General features: G+C 41.0%; 1 protein-coding gene across 2 annotated transcripts in view; it reads right to left on the minus strand.

Moving 5' to 3' along the window:
- Window positions 1-15,126, minus strand: part of TRAPPC11 (trafficking protein particle complex subunit 11) — a 55,054-nt gene that overhangs the window by 25,840 nt on the left and 14,088 nt on the right. For both annotated transcript variants that reach the window (XM_006130162.5, XM_075930277.2), the window contains exons 8-17: window positions 13,912-14,008; window positions 12,144-12,277; window positions 11,069-11,216; window positions 6,858-6,951; window positions 5,386-5,465; window positions 5,217-5,295; window positions 5,050-5,104; window positions 2,315-2,460; window positions 905-966; window positions 680-812 (exon numbers count right to left, since the gene is read on the minus strand). In XM_006130162.5, the coding sequence (XP_006130224.2) occupies window positions 680-812; window positions 905-966; window positions 2,315-2,460; window positions 5,050-5,104; window positions 5,217-5,295; window positions 5,386-5,465; window positions 6,858-6,951; window positions 11,069-11,216; window positions 12,144-12,277; window positions 13,912-14,008 (1,028 nt within the window). The remainder of the gene's footprint in view (window positions 1-679; window positions 813-904; window positions 967-2,314; window positions 2,461-5,049; window positions 5,105-5,216; window positions 5,296-5,385; window positions 5,466-6,857; window positions 6,952-11,068; window positions 11,217-12,143; window positions 12,278-13,911; window positions 14,009-15,126) is intronic.

Below are 15,126 nucleotides of genomic sequence, written 5' to 3' on the forward strand. Positions count from 1 at the left end.
AACAAAAAGGTATTTGTTAAGTTGATAAGAACACTGGAATGTCATCATAAACTCCCTCTTCTGGCTACAATTTGTATGTGACATCTACACAATACAATTTGTAGTACATCTATTCATAAATATACTAGGGTATATTACTCCTGCATGATGCTTGGTAACACTGGAGAGCTACACAGGGTTTTGAGAAATACAAATGGACAGCAGTTCAGCTGAACACTGCGCACTTTCACTGCAATTATGTAGCTGCTAATGCCTCCCCCATATGCCCTTGAATTTGTGAGCTTTAAGCTAGTACATATCCTTGTTGCACCCCTGGGGAGATTTGTTTCAGAGAGACTACATCCTCGCTCAGCAGAACTTTCTCTCTTCCAGGCTTTCTGTGGATCAGCTGCAGTTCAGAGGATTCTTCCTTAGGCAAGGCTTGCAATCTGTTTTTGTACCAATTACATGTATCCATTTGGGAGAAGAAGAAAGGGGGAAAAATATAATTTGTTTTCTTTCCTCACTATCTTCCCACCCTAATGATGTAGATAAAAAAAGAATTTGTTGCCACAAGCTTAACTTCAAATGCTGGCATTTATAATACATTTTGCATATTTATTCTCAATTGTGTATCTAGCAAATAAGTGCAATTTACATTATCAACGTATCATTTACTGTTTTAAGCTTTCTTACTTACCAAATGGTACAAAATCTTGAACTTCTATTGTAAAAATATTGCTGCCTATGAGGGAAACACGGTCAGCCCACAACTTGTGCGCAGCTTTCACAGCAAAAGCATCACAATCAGGTTCAGGATCTGGGCTCTCATTCTGTACCCAGACAGAAGATTAGAAAATAAAATAATCAAATATTGAAAAATCTGTTGCACATATTTCAAGGAAGCTATATTCTTTTTGCTTACCATAATAACTTTAATCAAGTTCTTTTCTATACGAGACTTCTGGTCCTCTTTTAGAGTGGATGCTAATGAACAGAATTAAGGAAAGCAAAGTAGACTACCAAAAAAAAAAAAAAAAAAAAAAAGAAACCCCACAAAAACAAAACAAAAAACCACACACCCCCCCCCCCATACCAGTAGAATCCAAATCTTTCATCAGCATTAAAAGTGAACTAAGACACCTAAAGCATTAATCTTTAGAAAACTGTTATTTCCAAATAAAAATTAATATAAAATATTAAGTAATGGAATTTGAAGTCTTTCCTCTTATTCCCACCTCAGCCAATTGTGGCAAAATAAATGTCTGTTTCCAAGCTCTGGCTATGTAAAGTATTTAATAATTTACAAGATTCAAAACAGATGACAAAATAGGAACAGTGAATGAAATCAAGTTAATATGAAGCAGGAAAACTGGAGACAAACTAAAACCAAAGAAATGTTCTAATAATATATCTAAAACTACTAAACAGAGTTTGGTTTGTTCCAGAACAGCCCCAATAAGTAGTTAACTAGGAGTAAAAGTGACATTTACATATGTTATTATCGATAGTCTTTATTTAAAAATTAAAGCTCACACTTACCCCTCTCAGAGGAGGTTGTGCTTTTGTGTGTCTGTGCATGTACGTAGTCAGAATGAGCCAAGAAAATGGTCTTAGCTAGGCGATTACAAAAGGAAATAAGCCTCTCTATGGTTATGTTTTACTAAGTTTTATTTCAACTGATTAATATCTTTCAGATTCACTCCTAACTTTTATAGCACAGCAAAATGTGCAAGTTTCTGTGTTAGGGTATGTCTACACTGCATTCCTCTTTCAAGAGAGGAATGCAAATGCAGCAGAGCAGGGATTTGAATTTCCCGTGCTTCATTTGCATAATCGCAGCCGGCTGCTTTTTCGAAATGAGCTATTTCGAGATAAAAATGCTGTTTAGACATTATTTTCAGAAAAAACCCTTCTTTCAAAATAACCCTTAAACCTCATTTTATAAGGAGTATTTCGAAAGAAGGGTGTTTTCTCGAAATAACTGCATCTAAACAGTTTTCTCTCTCGAAATAGCGCATTTCGAAAAAATGGACAGCCATGATTATGCAAATGAAGCACGGGAAATTCAAATCCCCGCTTCATTTGCAATTTCACTTGGCTGCATTTGCATTCCTCTCTCAAAAGAGAAATGCAGCGTAGACATACCCTTAGAGAAAAGGCATCAAACTCAGTTCTGGCATAAGATGGTTTCAAAGTCAGGGGAATTGCACCCCTTACACTGGGATGCATTTGGCCTAATGTCAGGCATATGATTGGTACAATTAGCAACAACGTTGAATACTCAAACATTGTAATAACTAGTGGGCATGAGATAAACTTCTTTAAAGGATACCTCTACCCAACAGCTCTAGAGAGTAAGTAATGTAATCTTTTAATTGTGCCATGAGGTATGAACATTTGAGAGCCGTGGTCAATATGGAAGTAAGAAGAGTCCACCATCCTTCACTACGGTATTCACACATAACATAATCCAACAGCCTGGAAAAGGAAAAAAGAGGGACACATGTATAATTTAAGTAAAGTAATCCTATTGTATTGTGAACTATACTGATGCCAACCCCAAATCCCCCTCAAAAAAAAGCCCCAACAAATCCAAAGAGCTTATCAATTACAGCCAATGATTTTTTTTTAAGCTGAGCAAGAATCTGTAAAACAGATGCATCATTTCCACTAGACAGTGATCACCAATTTTATAAAAGGAAGCTTATTTCACTGTTTTTACTTTTGCATCGACACAAAATGGTAAATGTTATGGTAAACGTAATGCCTGTTGGTAGTATTGTTTTGGTTTTTTAAATGGAACTTACTGAACAATTGTAAACATATGTCTCTTGTTAACAAAGCAAACAAACACTTAGGACAAAAGATTCTCTAGTCTCAGGCTATTATTGGGACAACTGGAATGAAGGAAACCCAACAGTAAAAATAATGAAATTGCCTCCCTTGACATAAGGTAGTTAAAACTTGCTAAATCGAATGCGGAGGGCAATTCTGGTTGGTGCCAGTACTCCTTGCAGTTGCGAGGAGTAAGGGAAGCTGACAGGCTCTGTGAAGATAGTGACAAGTTCAGTTTAGGTAAGCTGAATCTAGCTACATATTTTACATAGTTGGAGTTGTTGTGTACCTTAACCCAACTTTTCAAGTCTAGCGGAGACCTGGCCTAAGAATGGGAGCAATTAAACATTAGCAGCCTGCCTTTTTGTTGTTACATTTCTGCTCTGCCTCAGGGACAGAGCCTGCTTCTCACAGCCCTACATGTACAAGCCCAGGATGCAGCAGCAGCTCTCTCAGTTGTTCACACACAAGCAGGCACCCATCCCCATCCCTGCCCCTCAACACCTCTCCATAGATCAATCCACCCATTCACGCACAGCCTCCCCCTTCTCTCCCAGTGAACTGCTCTCTGCAGGAGCAGCCATGTCAGAGGTGGCTGTTTTTTTCCAGTTCAGCTTAAACCCTTTCCCAATTAAAGGGAATCAGTTCCTCACAGATTTCTTTGCTTTCCCATTTTTCTGTGGGGGAGCCAAAAAGAAAAATCTACAGAAGGTGAATTCTATGCCCTACACAGGGTGTAAAACTCTCTCAGGAGTAACTCTGTGTAGTCACCAGGGCCGGCCCGAGCCATTTTGGTGCCCCGGATGGGCAGCGCCACCTCGGGCGCATGCACGGGCCCACCCCAGGGCGCGTGGGCCTGTCCTCGGGCGCACAGCACATGCACAAGTCCACCCCTAGGACACGTGGGCATGTGCACGGCGCATGCGCTACCCAGCCACTGCCACTGGAGCGCATCCCGGGGCCACCCGGGCAGGCTGCGCCTGGTCGTGCAGGGCCCCACGGGGAAGGGCCCCATGTGCCCCTTACAACTGCCATCAGGCACCCCCCATTGGTTGGCGCCTCAGGCAGCTGCCCAGCTCGCCCACCCCTTAGTCCAGCCCTGGTAGTCACCCTTATTCTAAGCTAATAGTGTATTTCTTGATTTACCTTTTGTTGATCAGGAAAGGGTTTAAGACCAACTGCAAAAAAACCCAAACCAAATCTGTCATTATGCCAGTATGAGGGTTCCCCCCCATTATGCCAGTATCGTCCACAAAGTTCTACTCCGTTGCCTCATCGTGGCATGGAGGTGACCCTGGGCTCTCCAAGGCTATGCCAGCAGAGTGTAAGCTCCCAGCAAGTTCTACCAAGCTGAAGTAGAACCCCAGCAATGGACTGTGTGTCCACCACCTAAGGACCAGCCTAGCAAAGTATGGAGAGGACCAGTGCATTACTGAATACATTACTAAACAGAGGATCAGTGCTAACAAGGCCAATTCAATCAGAGTGGAAGTGGCTCCTTCCCAAGTCTTACGAGTGCACCACATTCACCCTAATAGCATACCAAGCCACCCTTACTTCTGCATTGTTGCTTTCAGAATTGGCAGCTGCTTACTGAGGGCCCAGCTATACTGACAGCAGAGCAGAAGTAAGGGTGGTAACGCCATACCATACCATCCTTACTTCGGTGCTGCTGCTGCTGGTGGCTCTGCCTTCAGAGCTTTGCTCCCAACCAGCAGCCAGGACTCTCCAGTTGCCCAGTCCCAGTGGTAGACCACCACCATTCCACCAGCAACAGTGCAGAAGTAAGGGTAATAGTGCTGGGCAGAGGGTTGCAACTCCTTTTCTTGGGTCAGGATCCCTACAATTACATCTCTGTGAAATTTCAGATTAGACAGCTGAAATGACATTTATCATTTTTAAAATAATAAAATCATGACATTCATTGTGCAGTGGTATGAGTGGTAATTAAATTCCCTTTGCAACTTTCAAGTACTAAATTCCAAATTTTAGGCTGTTCCTATTTGTGGACCATTAGTTGAGAATTACTCTTTCTTTCAAGGGTAACTTTTCAAGTAGACCATATAGTGGGTCAGACAGTGGAAATTAGCAAACTCTAAAGTTCACTCCCAGAACTCCACATGCAATAGCAGAAGTCTCTTAAATTAATTTTAAACACCACTATACAACTGGTAAGATCTGTGTTCCAAACTAGAAAAATAATGTTCTAAGGAATCATTCACAAATACTTACTTTAGTGCTTTGGTGTAATCTTTAGCATAATAATATTCTTCGCCCATCTGAACCACTGAAAAAGAACAAAGCCATAGGATCTACAATACTTAAAATACTTAAATATTGCAATACTTAAAATATTTTTGCAAAGAGTTTCAAAGATTAGTCTGATAACTGATACTTACTTAAGTGACTCTTCATTCTTGGACATTTGTATTTCTTGAACTGTGCTACAGCATTACTCAGCAAAGTGATTATTAGCTCCTAACAGATAAATCAGCAATAGTGATATAATGTTTACATTTAGAAATAATTTTTAAATTGTTCTAACACTATTTTGTAGATGTAACTTACAGAATGAGGAACACTTTTTTCTTTTAATTGCAGGGCTAGAATTCCCACCTTCTCTTTTTCAGGATCAGAAAGATCAAAACCTGCAAATGATAATGAAAAATCCATTACATTGAAATTTTGCCCAGTCTAAAAAGGAATTACCATTTTTTAAAAAAATAACAAGACAGTTCTAACTCAGGCATTCTTAGATTCATAACTATGCCATCTCTTAGGAGATAGAATGTTTACATTTGGAGAACTCTGTTATATTCTCTGTTCTGCAAAGATAATTTGGCAACAAACACTCTTCAAACGGGCATATTATTAATAATTTAAAAGTGAACTTACATATTTTAAATACATACTTCTCAGAGATGCCCGGATCACTGGATAGAAAATGCTAAAATTTACAAATACATTATAATACAAACTATTTGCTGGCTTCCCAATAATGACTTCACAGTTATATTTCTTTACCAATAGCTGACATCATCAACACTTAAAGCAATGTAAAAATGCTTCTCTCTGCTTATTTTATGCATCCATGAAGCTATCAACTGTTGCAAAAAAGACAGGCCTCTGAATTCACATCTTAGCAGGAAACAAAGTTTTATTCACTTTTAAACTGCATTGATATTTATAATTTTGATTCAAGCCTCAACATTTTAAATACTTGCCAGTTTTAGAAAAAGACAACAACAACAACAACAAAAAAAGCTATCGCCCCCCCATATAGATATAGATATAGATATAGAGAGAGAACCATTAGCAACAGAATATAAAACTGAGGATATAATATATAGAACTGATACCACTATTTTTGTACTATTTATTTTGTGTTACACCACTAATTAGTTTAAACACATTGCTTGTTGGGTACAAGATGTATTCATCTATATAGAAGGAGAAATCTTATAAAAAGAAGAGTCTTGATCAAGGGTGCATGTGGTTCTCTTACAGTTAAAGTGTAGCTTGTGAAGGCCCCCCCAGGTCCTCCCATTCTCCTCTTACCAGCAGGATGATGGAGCAGGAGTTAAAGCCCAAAACGGTCGGGAGGGGCACTCAGGGCTTTAGCCCCGCAGGCATGCCTGCCAGGGCTTGGGGCTTCAGCAGGAGCAGGATCAAAGATCCCAAACCCCGGCAGGTGCTTCCCACAGGACAGAAGCCCTAAGCTCTGGCAGGTACACCCCAGCTTTCAATCTTCTCAAAACTGTCATATGCAGCTCAGAGGTTCAGTATGTTTGGCCACCCCTGGACTATGTATACTTTCCTTCATTACACTTCAGATTTACACTGCCAACTAAAAGGACAAATTAAGGACCTAGTCCCACAGATTGTTCTGCAGGGCAGAGTACAACACCTATTCAGTCTCACTGATGTCAACAGGTGTTACATAGGTACTGGGAGTCTGCCAAACCAAGCACATTACAGGACTAGGACCTCAATCCCTTTGTCTGATCTCTGTAACAATTAAAAACCAAAAAAATATTTACTTAGTATTCCCTGACGCCATGATCTCTGTCCATAAAAGTCAAGCAATCCAGTTTGAGTTTCCAATGGATCCGGATTCGGATAGATGACAGAAGACTGTAAATTCAGCAAATATAGCCTTTAAAAAGGGTTCACATTTCAAAAATATGAAAGATAACACTGCAGTACATAAGCAAAAAATCCACATACTTAAAGAGGAACATAAAGTTCTTAATGTATTTAGCTTTTTCAACCATCTGTGTAAAATATTACTTACCATGAAACCAGATAAGCAGGTGCTTTCAAAGAGGTGTGTGTAGGGTGAGGGACACTCTGCTTGTTTTGGGGCAGGAGGCCGGGAGGGGAAGGGAAGTCATTTCAGCATATTTATGCGTTTCTTTCCTATTCTAGTTATTGAATGCATCATCATTATGAACTATATAATTACTGAGCATGAATTACAATATATTAAAATAGTCACAAGCTGTCTTCTCTAATATTCCAGTTTGAAGATAGTATGTGTCTCTGTAGCTTTCTGGATGAAAATATAAGCAATCTTATTTACATCTAGGTTCCCTGGTATGGTTTTGGTGCACTTTAACGACAGGTACATATTCAGTTGCATCTGTCCCATTGATGACCGGAGATAAGCTTTAAGTCTTCTGATGCTAAAGACAAAGTTCTGGATGATACAGGCCCAGTGAGAAGGATTCTTATGAATTTGCAGTACTCTGGAAGCACTATGGCTCCAAGACCTCTTTCTTAATGGGTAACAGCTAATTTAAGCTCCATCATTTTGTATTTACAGCTGGGAATATTTTTTGCCTTATGCATTACTTTCCATTTAACATTGAATTTTCTCTACTATTTTGTTGCCAAATCTTCCAATTTTGTGAGATCCTTGAGTCTTGTAACTCATTGCAGCCTGCTTTGGACTTATTTTGTATCATCTGCAAAGTTTGCCACCTTTCTGTTTACCACTTTTATAAGTCCCTTGGGCAGGGGTGGGCAATAATTTTTAATGGGGGACACTCCAAGATTTTGGTAAGTGGTCAAGAGCCGCATTTCTGTGGAGGGTGTGCGGAGTCTGAGACAATAGGTGAGGTGTAGAAGGGAGCTTAAGACAGAGGAAGGGGTGCAGGAGGGAAGGTGGGGGTCTGAGAGGGAATTTGGGTGAAGGAGGAGTTATGATCTGGGGCAAGGGCTTGGAGTGCAGGGTCCAGGAGGGGTTATGGGTGTAAAAGAAGATTATGACCTGGTGGAGGAGTGTGCGGAGGGGTGTGGGGGGGGGGGGAGGGTGTGCAGTATCTGGGAGGAAGTTGTGATCTGAGAGCAGGGTGAAAGGGGGCTTGGGTGGTGATGTGGGACAGGGGAATGGAGTGCAGGGTCATGAGGGATATGGGTGCAGGAAAGGATTCTGACCTAAGGGAAGGGGTTTAGGAGGAGGTAAAGGATCTAGGAGAGAGTTGTGAGGTGGAGGAAGGGGGGGGGGGGGAGGAAGAGGAGATACAGAAGGTTAGGGTGGTGTCCTGGGGCAGTTAGTTGGAGGGAAGAGAAGAGGTGGGGTGCCAGAGGCAGGCTCTGGTTGGGAGGCACTTATCTAGCAGGCTCTCAGCCAACAGCTTTGAATGAACCTGAGACAGGATCCATGCCTGGGGGGGAAAAAGGGAAAGACGAGTTGCTCCACATAGCTCTACTCCAGCACAGGAAGGGAGAGAAGGGAGGTGGCTTCATTCGCTGCCCCTGCCTTCAGCAAAATTTCTCAGCTCCTACTGGCTGGAAACTGGCCAACGGGAGCTTGGGTATTTTGCTAAGGGATTGGGGACAGTGCACAAAGTTTTCTCCTCCATACCCAGCTTGAAGAGGAATTAGCAGCCTGGTGTTTAAAGCAGCAGCAGCTGCTTTTTAATAAAGGTGCTGGCGGCTGTAGGCTGGATCCGGCCCACTAGCCACCTCTTGCCCACCCTTGCCCTTGGAAGACACCACTATTTATTTCTCTCCCTTCTGAAAATGGACCATTTATTCCTACATTCCTTCATTTCCTATCTTTTAACTGACATGATTAGCAATGCTTTCAGGATCATCTAATGATCCTTAACATAATGACAAGCCTTTTGTTATCCTAATCACCCAGCCTCTGTTTATAAACAAAATCCTTAGCCCAAGGGCAGTGTTAGCAGCACAGAACTCACTCTTGTCTGCTGCGTAGGGATGTTAAATAGCGATTAATCAGCTCATCGAGTAGTCGATGGAAATTCCATCATCTACTCAATTAGTTGCTGATGGGGGAGGAGGGAAGGGAGATGCTTGCTACCTCTGCTGCAGCTCTGCAGTTTAAATGTAGGAGGAACCGGGCGCGCGCAGCAGCCTGGCTCCTACTACATTTAAACTGCAGAGCCGCTGTGGGGGTAGCTCCCAGGAGCCCAAGGAGGTTAGCTCATGCCAGCCCCAGAAGCTAACCCCTCTGAGCCTCTGCTCTTATTACATTAAAAAGGCAGAGGCGCAGCGCTGCGGCGCCTTTGCCTCCCCTGCCCACCCCCCACACTGTGGAGACGGTGCTAGGGGGAACTGGCTTTTAAGTCAGCTCCCCCCAGCACCGATTCCTTTTTTCCTCCCCTTGCTACCTCTGATATAGAGATCGGGGGGGGGGGGGGGCGCGGAGGGGAGAGAAATACTAGTTGTCAACTCAACTACTGTACTCTTTTACATCCCTAGTGCTGAGCACCCACTATTTTTTCCCCCATGGATGCATGAGCCCCAGAGCACCCATGGAGTCAGTGGCTATGTGGCCAAACAAATCAGTGATGCCATTGGACAATCCCAATGCTAAAGGAGAACTAGAGGACAGCAAAACGACTGTAGAAAAGTTCAATGAATTGTCTACATCAGTCATCACTGCAGAGAATGTGAAAGAGGTTCCTGCCCCTGTGCCATTCTTTTGAAGGTATAAATCTGCGGAACTCTCTCAGACTGAAGCATAACAAAAGAAGATTTTGGAATAAATTCATGGCAGAGGCAGGGCTGGAGCTTAATTTTACCTCCCAGCTTTAATTTTACCCACCACCCATGAATAATGGCACTATATAAATCCATGGTATACCCGCACCTTGAATGCTGCATGCAGTTCTGGTAACTCCATCTCAAAAGATTAGAATTGGAAAAGGTACAGAGAAGGACAACAAAAATTATTAGCAGTACGGAACAGCTTCTACATAAGGAGAAATTAAAATTTCTAGAACCATTTAGAAAAGAGATGGCTAAGGATGACAGAGGTCTATAAAATCATGAATGGTGTGGAGAAAGTTGATAAGGAAGCGTTATTTATCTCTTCACATAATACAAGAACTAGGAGTCACTCAATGACTTTAATAGTAGGGATGTAAAAAAAGGGTTAAAAAATACTGTGCAAGTGACCAATAAGAGGGAGATAGAGGGGGGTGGGGGAGAGAGAGAGGGGAAGAGGCCGGAGGCTCAGGAAAGAAGACCAACATGGGAGGAGAGACCTGATGGGCTAATTGGCTAATATAGTTGGTGACACAACCACATGATCTGGGTGTCACTCAGTCTTTGACTATCAGAAGCTGGGACTGGACAATGGGATAGAATTGCTCTGTACATTCATTTCCTCTGAAACGTGTGGCACTAGCCATTGTCAGAAAACAGGATACTGTGATAGATCCACCATCGGCTGTACTGCATCAGACCATTCTTAATTCTCACCAATCCTATATGACATCACAGCCTATTTGCTTTCGTTAGTTTACTACAGGTTATGCTAAAAACAAATTAGTTTTCCTTTTAATGTCTGCACAATTATAGGCAGTTTTATTTATTTTCACCAGTTCCTAACATTATCTGTCACTGCTGGGTAAATAGCATCAGTAGGAATTCAGCTTAATATTTTAAATGATTGATATATCAGCATGACAGTGTAGTTAGGTATAATTATAATTGAGTATTCATAGCGAAGTACAATGAGGCTCCTTTTTCAGACTGACATAAGTGCTGAACAGTGTATAAACATTTAGAAAATATTTTACATAAGGTCTGCTACATAACTAAAAATTGGTTTTGCAGTTGAGATAAAGTGATGACTAATATATTCATTCATTGTCAATCCTTCCAAATACTGTACTAGGTATTTCTATTGCATACAAGCATATTGTTGGCTTTGGCGTCATCTATACTAAAGCATTAAGAAATAAAGATTGAGATACAAAAGTTTGCAACTTACATCGTGGTTACAGAGTACATTTGCTAGTTGCTTCCTTTCCTGTGCATAGTATGCTGCTTGCTGGTAATAGAAACCTGGATTCTGAGTCTGAATTGCTGTCAAGCCCAGTTTAATAGCCTCATCAAACAAGTCTCCAAAGGCCTGAAATCTTTAAAAACAGAACAAAAACATTTTTACATGAATATTTACTATAAAACAGAAGCTGCGCTTTAACTGTATGATATATGTGACTATAGTTAATTACAATACACAACAGATTTGAATTTTTGTCATTTTAAATCAAATTACAGCTCCAGTTCATCCAAAGCTTTCATAGGTTTTTGAAACCCAAAGACTCATTCCTACAACTGCATTCACAGGAGTGCAAAACTGCAAGGGTCAGGGCCCAGTTACTTTGAAATAATTCTACTATGTTTTGTAAAGTGTGTAGAGTTTTAACTTCTATTTTCATTCAATACTCATGAGTGAAGCTGACTGACAGCCCTGGAGACTGAATTCCTCTGTTTATATGCAGAATCAACAAAGACTGGGCAATGACAAAGAAAGGCTCATAACTCCTCCACAACTAACTTGCAGCAATTCTGATATGAGGAACTCCTCAGCCTCCCAGAGGAGAGAAATCTTTACTGCTAAGGCCTGCTATCTAGTGTATATTTAAAACACAGTATAATGTTATGAAACCAAGATCTGTGTCAGTTTGGTGTACATTATGACGTTTCAGATCCAATCATGCAGTCCTTGCTTAGATGAAACACCCACTGAAGTCTGTTAGACAAAGCTTCCAACCACAACAGTAGGATCAGATTCTAAATCTCACAATAGGTACCACATACTGATTCCCACCATTATAAATTACCATCAGTGATTAATGTAGCATGCATGTCTGATACAGGACAATAAATAAATATGTAAGTATTTTTTCCCCAACTATAGTATTATATCCTTTAATATCTACTGCATCTCTTTTAGGGAGCAAAATTCAGAATTTCATTGCTTTCCTAGACATAAAAACAATTAACTTTGTGAAATGTTTATACGTGAGATACAGTGTAAGTATTATTTAGCAAAAACATACTGTTTAGACATCCAGGCAGCATGCTCAAAAGCCAGCTCTGCACTCCCTATTTTTTTCTTGCACAAGTCAATGTGCTTCCTAAACTGGGCAATAGCATCCAGTGGGGTGTTATGTTGAAAACAGAGGCGACAAATCTATGAGAGTCAAAATAAGAGACAGACTTTAAAACCTTTAGTCACAACCTAATCTAAGTTAAAATTTTTAAAGGTAAATCTAATATTAGACACATAGTGGGTAAATGTTAAGATCCCCAACATTTTAGAAGTAAAAACATTGGATAGCGTATTCTATGAAACAAACAGGGTTCAGAGCAACATATTGTCCACATGGTCCTTCTAGATGTAAAAATTATGGCAAGAACTGAAAGATTAGTTCTGTCCAGGAAAAAAAAAAAAAATCTAAGGCACAGATCAAAATCATCACAGAAGAAAGTGAACAACACACAATTTCCCAGATCCAACATGGAATTGCTGAGCTACTTGGAAGAGGAGGGATGAACACCACCAGATATCTTTTGGAGCCAGTGATCTTCCCCACAGAGACTATGTAGTCTGCAGTAATCCAAACCAGTTGTATGTCACTTTCAAGGGCCTTGATGAAAGCTCAAGACACAAGTTTTTTTAATTAGTACGTAGGAAGACACTTTGCTCACTGACCCAAGGTCCTGTAAAATTTGTTCTTCCAAAGGAAGAGCCATCCTTTCCTCAGGTTTGCTTTTCCTTCTCTGCCTTTTAAAATGGATGAATATTCTATAGACTACACATGCACTTGTTTCTGTGAAGTGCTATTTATTCCCACTGACCTCAAGTGGGAACTGAAAAGGGTGAAAAACACTTCATAAGATTGAGCCATATTAAGCTCTACTCCAGTGTTTCTCAAACGGTTCTGCGGGCTCACCTTGGGAAAGCCGGAAGCAGGCCCACACCACTTTGTTTATCTAAACCAGGGCTACTCAACACATGGCCTATGGGCCGCACACGGTCTGCGACCTGTTTGTTTGTGGCCCGCAGTGCGGTTTGGGTTTACACAGTGCTCAACATGCATCCTGTGGGTGGGAGCCTTTGAATATGGCCTCCACTGGGATTACGCTCCACAACAGCGAGGCGTCTCCCAGGTGGAGTAAGCATTGAAAGAGACAAGTGGATGGGCTGGCTGGAACAGATAGGTAACAAGGTGTTGGCATTTCTAGTCCCTATTGAGGAGGTGCTGGGAGCTCCCGAGCATTGTGGGAAGTGTTTTGTATTCATGCTCACCAGTGTGAAAGAAGCTATTTGCATATATATGCAACCACACTTAAGTTGCGGCCCTTGGCATGTGCTGTGAGTATCATTGTGGCCCCTGGGGCTTCCAAAGTTGAGTAGCCCTGATCTAAACAGTCTGTAACCATGAAGCTTGTAGCTCTCATTGGCTCCAGTTCACCATTTCCAGCCATACAGCAAACCAGAGCTATTAGGAGCTACGAGGCTCTGTGACTACAGACGCTGGCTTTCCCAAAGCTGGCCAGCAGAACACTTTGAGAAACATTGATCTAGCCTCTTAAATGATAGAATAGAATTCTAAGCACCTAAACCCAACTTCTACTGAGCAAGTATTTCCCCCATGGAATTCGAAGTAACCTCCACAAGATAGAATTTAGGGGAACAGCATCTGAGTAGTAATTTAAATGCTTTAATGCTTTAACATTAAATCTTTACAGATTCTGAGTCCTCCAGATATCTTCATATTTTTAAATGTATAGGTTTGCTAAAGGTTACAATAAATGTGTTACCTTGTAGTTTATAAATCCTGCCATGGTCTTGATTTCCAACATGTTGGTTTCATGCGCCCTCAATTCATGTACAAGATTATATGCCGTTCTGTAATTTCTAAATATGAATGTTTATAAATTGGGTGAGTTGGCATACCAAAACAATTATTCATGAACAAATTACTGGAAAAGATAAAATCTGTATTCAACTAAAACAAATTTTCTGGTAAAAAGCTCATTGATAATGGTAACACGTGCAATTGCTTCTGCATTCACAACATCCTCAAGCAAACTTTGATGTGTATTTATTGATCATGAACAATACTTTTCTGCCTTTTTCCATGTGCAGTTTAGGAGTGATTTAAAAAGAAAAGAAATCCTCCCCCACAATCCTGCGGTATTCTGTTTGTTTATCGCTTCCAACAAGCAAACTAAATACAAACCGCAACAGTCAAAAGAACACTAAGGTTTCATATTGTCAAAAGAACATTAAAAACCATTCTTGAAATATTAGTAAATCTTGAGATGTGACAAACAGTAGAACCAATGCAGAGATATAGCACAAAAGTCAAGATATTTAAGCAGTGGTTGGTTCTTGTTAAGCAACAAATTAGAATACTGAGAAGTTTGGATTTAGTTACAGCTTTCTGTTTTAAACATACATCTAAATATATCCAAAAGTGAAATTCAGAAACCTTCCCAGAAAGTATTCACAGAAAGGCTTTTCCTTAGCAAGTTATGCTAAGTAATACCACCTCAGGGTCAGCTCTAAGCATGCTCCAAGTGTGAAGTCTATGCCCTAATCCTTCAGCTATCTCTTGATGTGAGGATGATGTCTGCCAAGGGTGTGGATTTTTAAAGTGACTTATTTTCACACAGAAGACAGGTGTAATTTGGAGGAGACATAATTGTTGGCTGTACTGTTGTAACCTCTTTCCTTCTGTGTCGCTTCTGTCTCACAAGCAAGCTTCTTCTACCTAAAGTGAGTTGTGGCTTGGTGTGTGGCAGAGCAGTCCTGTCCATAAAATGATTTGAGGCAATCACTCTGGGCCCCACGTTTTGGGAGGATGCAGAAGTGCAGGCCCAAGAGCACCTCGGGTGATTAGTGTGCAGCCTGGTGCTGACAGCAGGGGTTGGGCTCATGGGAAGTGGAACAACCTAGCCCCAGCCTGCTCTGTTCTGCCAGCTCTAAGCATTGCTCAGAAGAAGAGGCTTGAGAAAAAGGGTGGAAAGGGC

Source organism: Pelodiscus sinensis, chromosome 4, assembly GCF_052426305.1.
Source record: "Pelodiscus sinensis isolate ZL-2025 chromosome 4, ASM5242630v1, whole genome shotgun sequence".
Taxonomy (NCBI): domain Eukaryota; kingdom Metazoa; phylum Chordata; order Testudines; family Trionychidae; genus Pelodiscus; species Pelodiscus sinensis.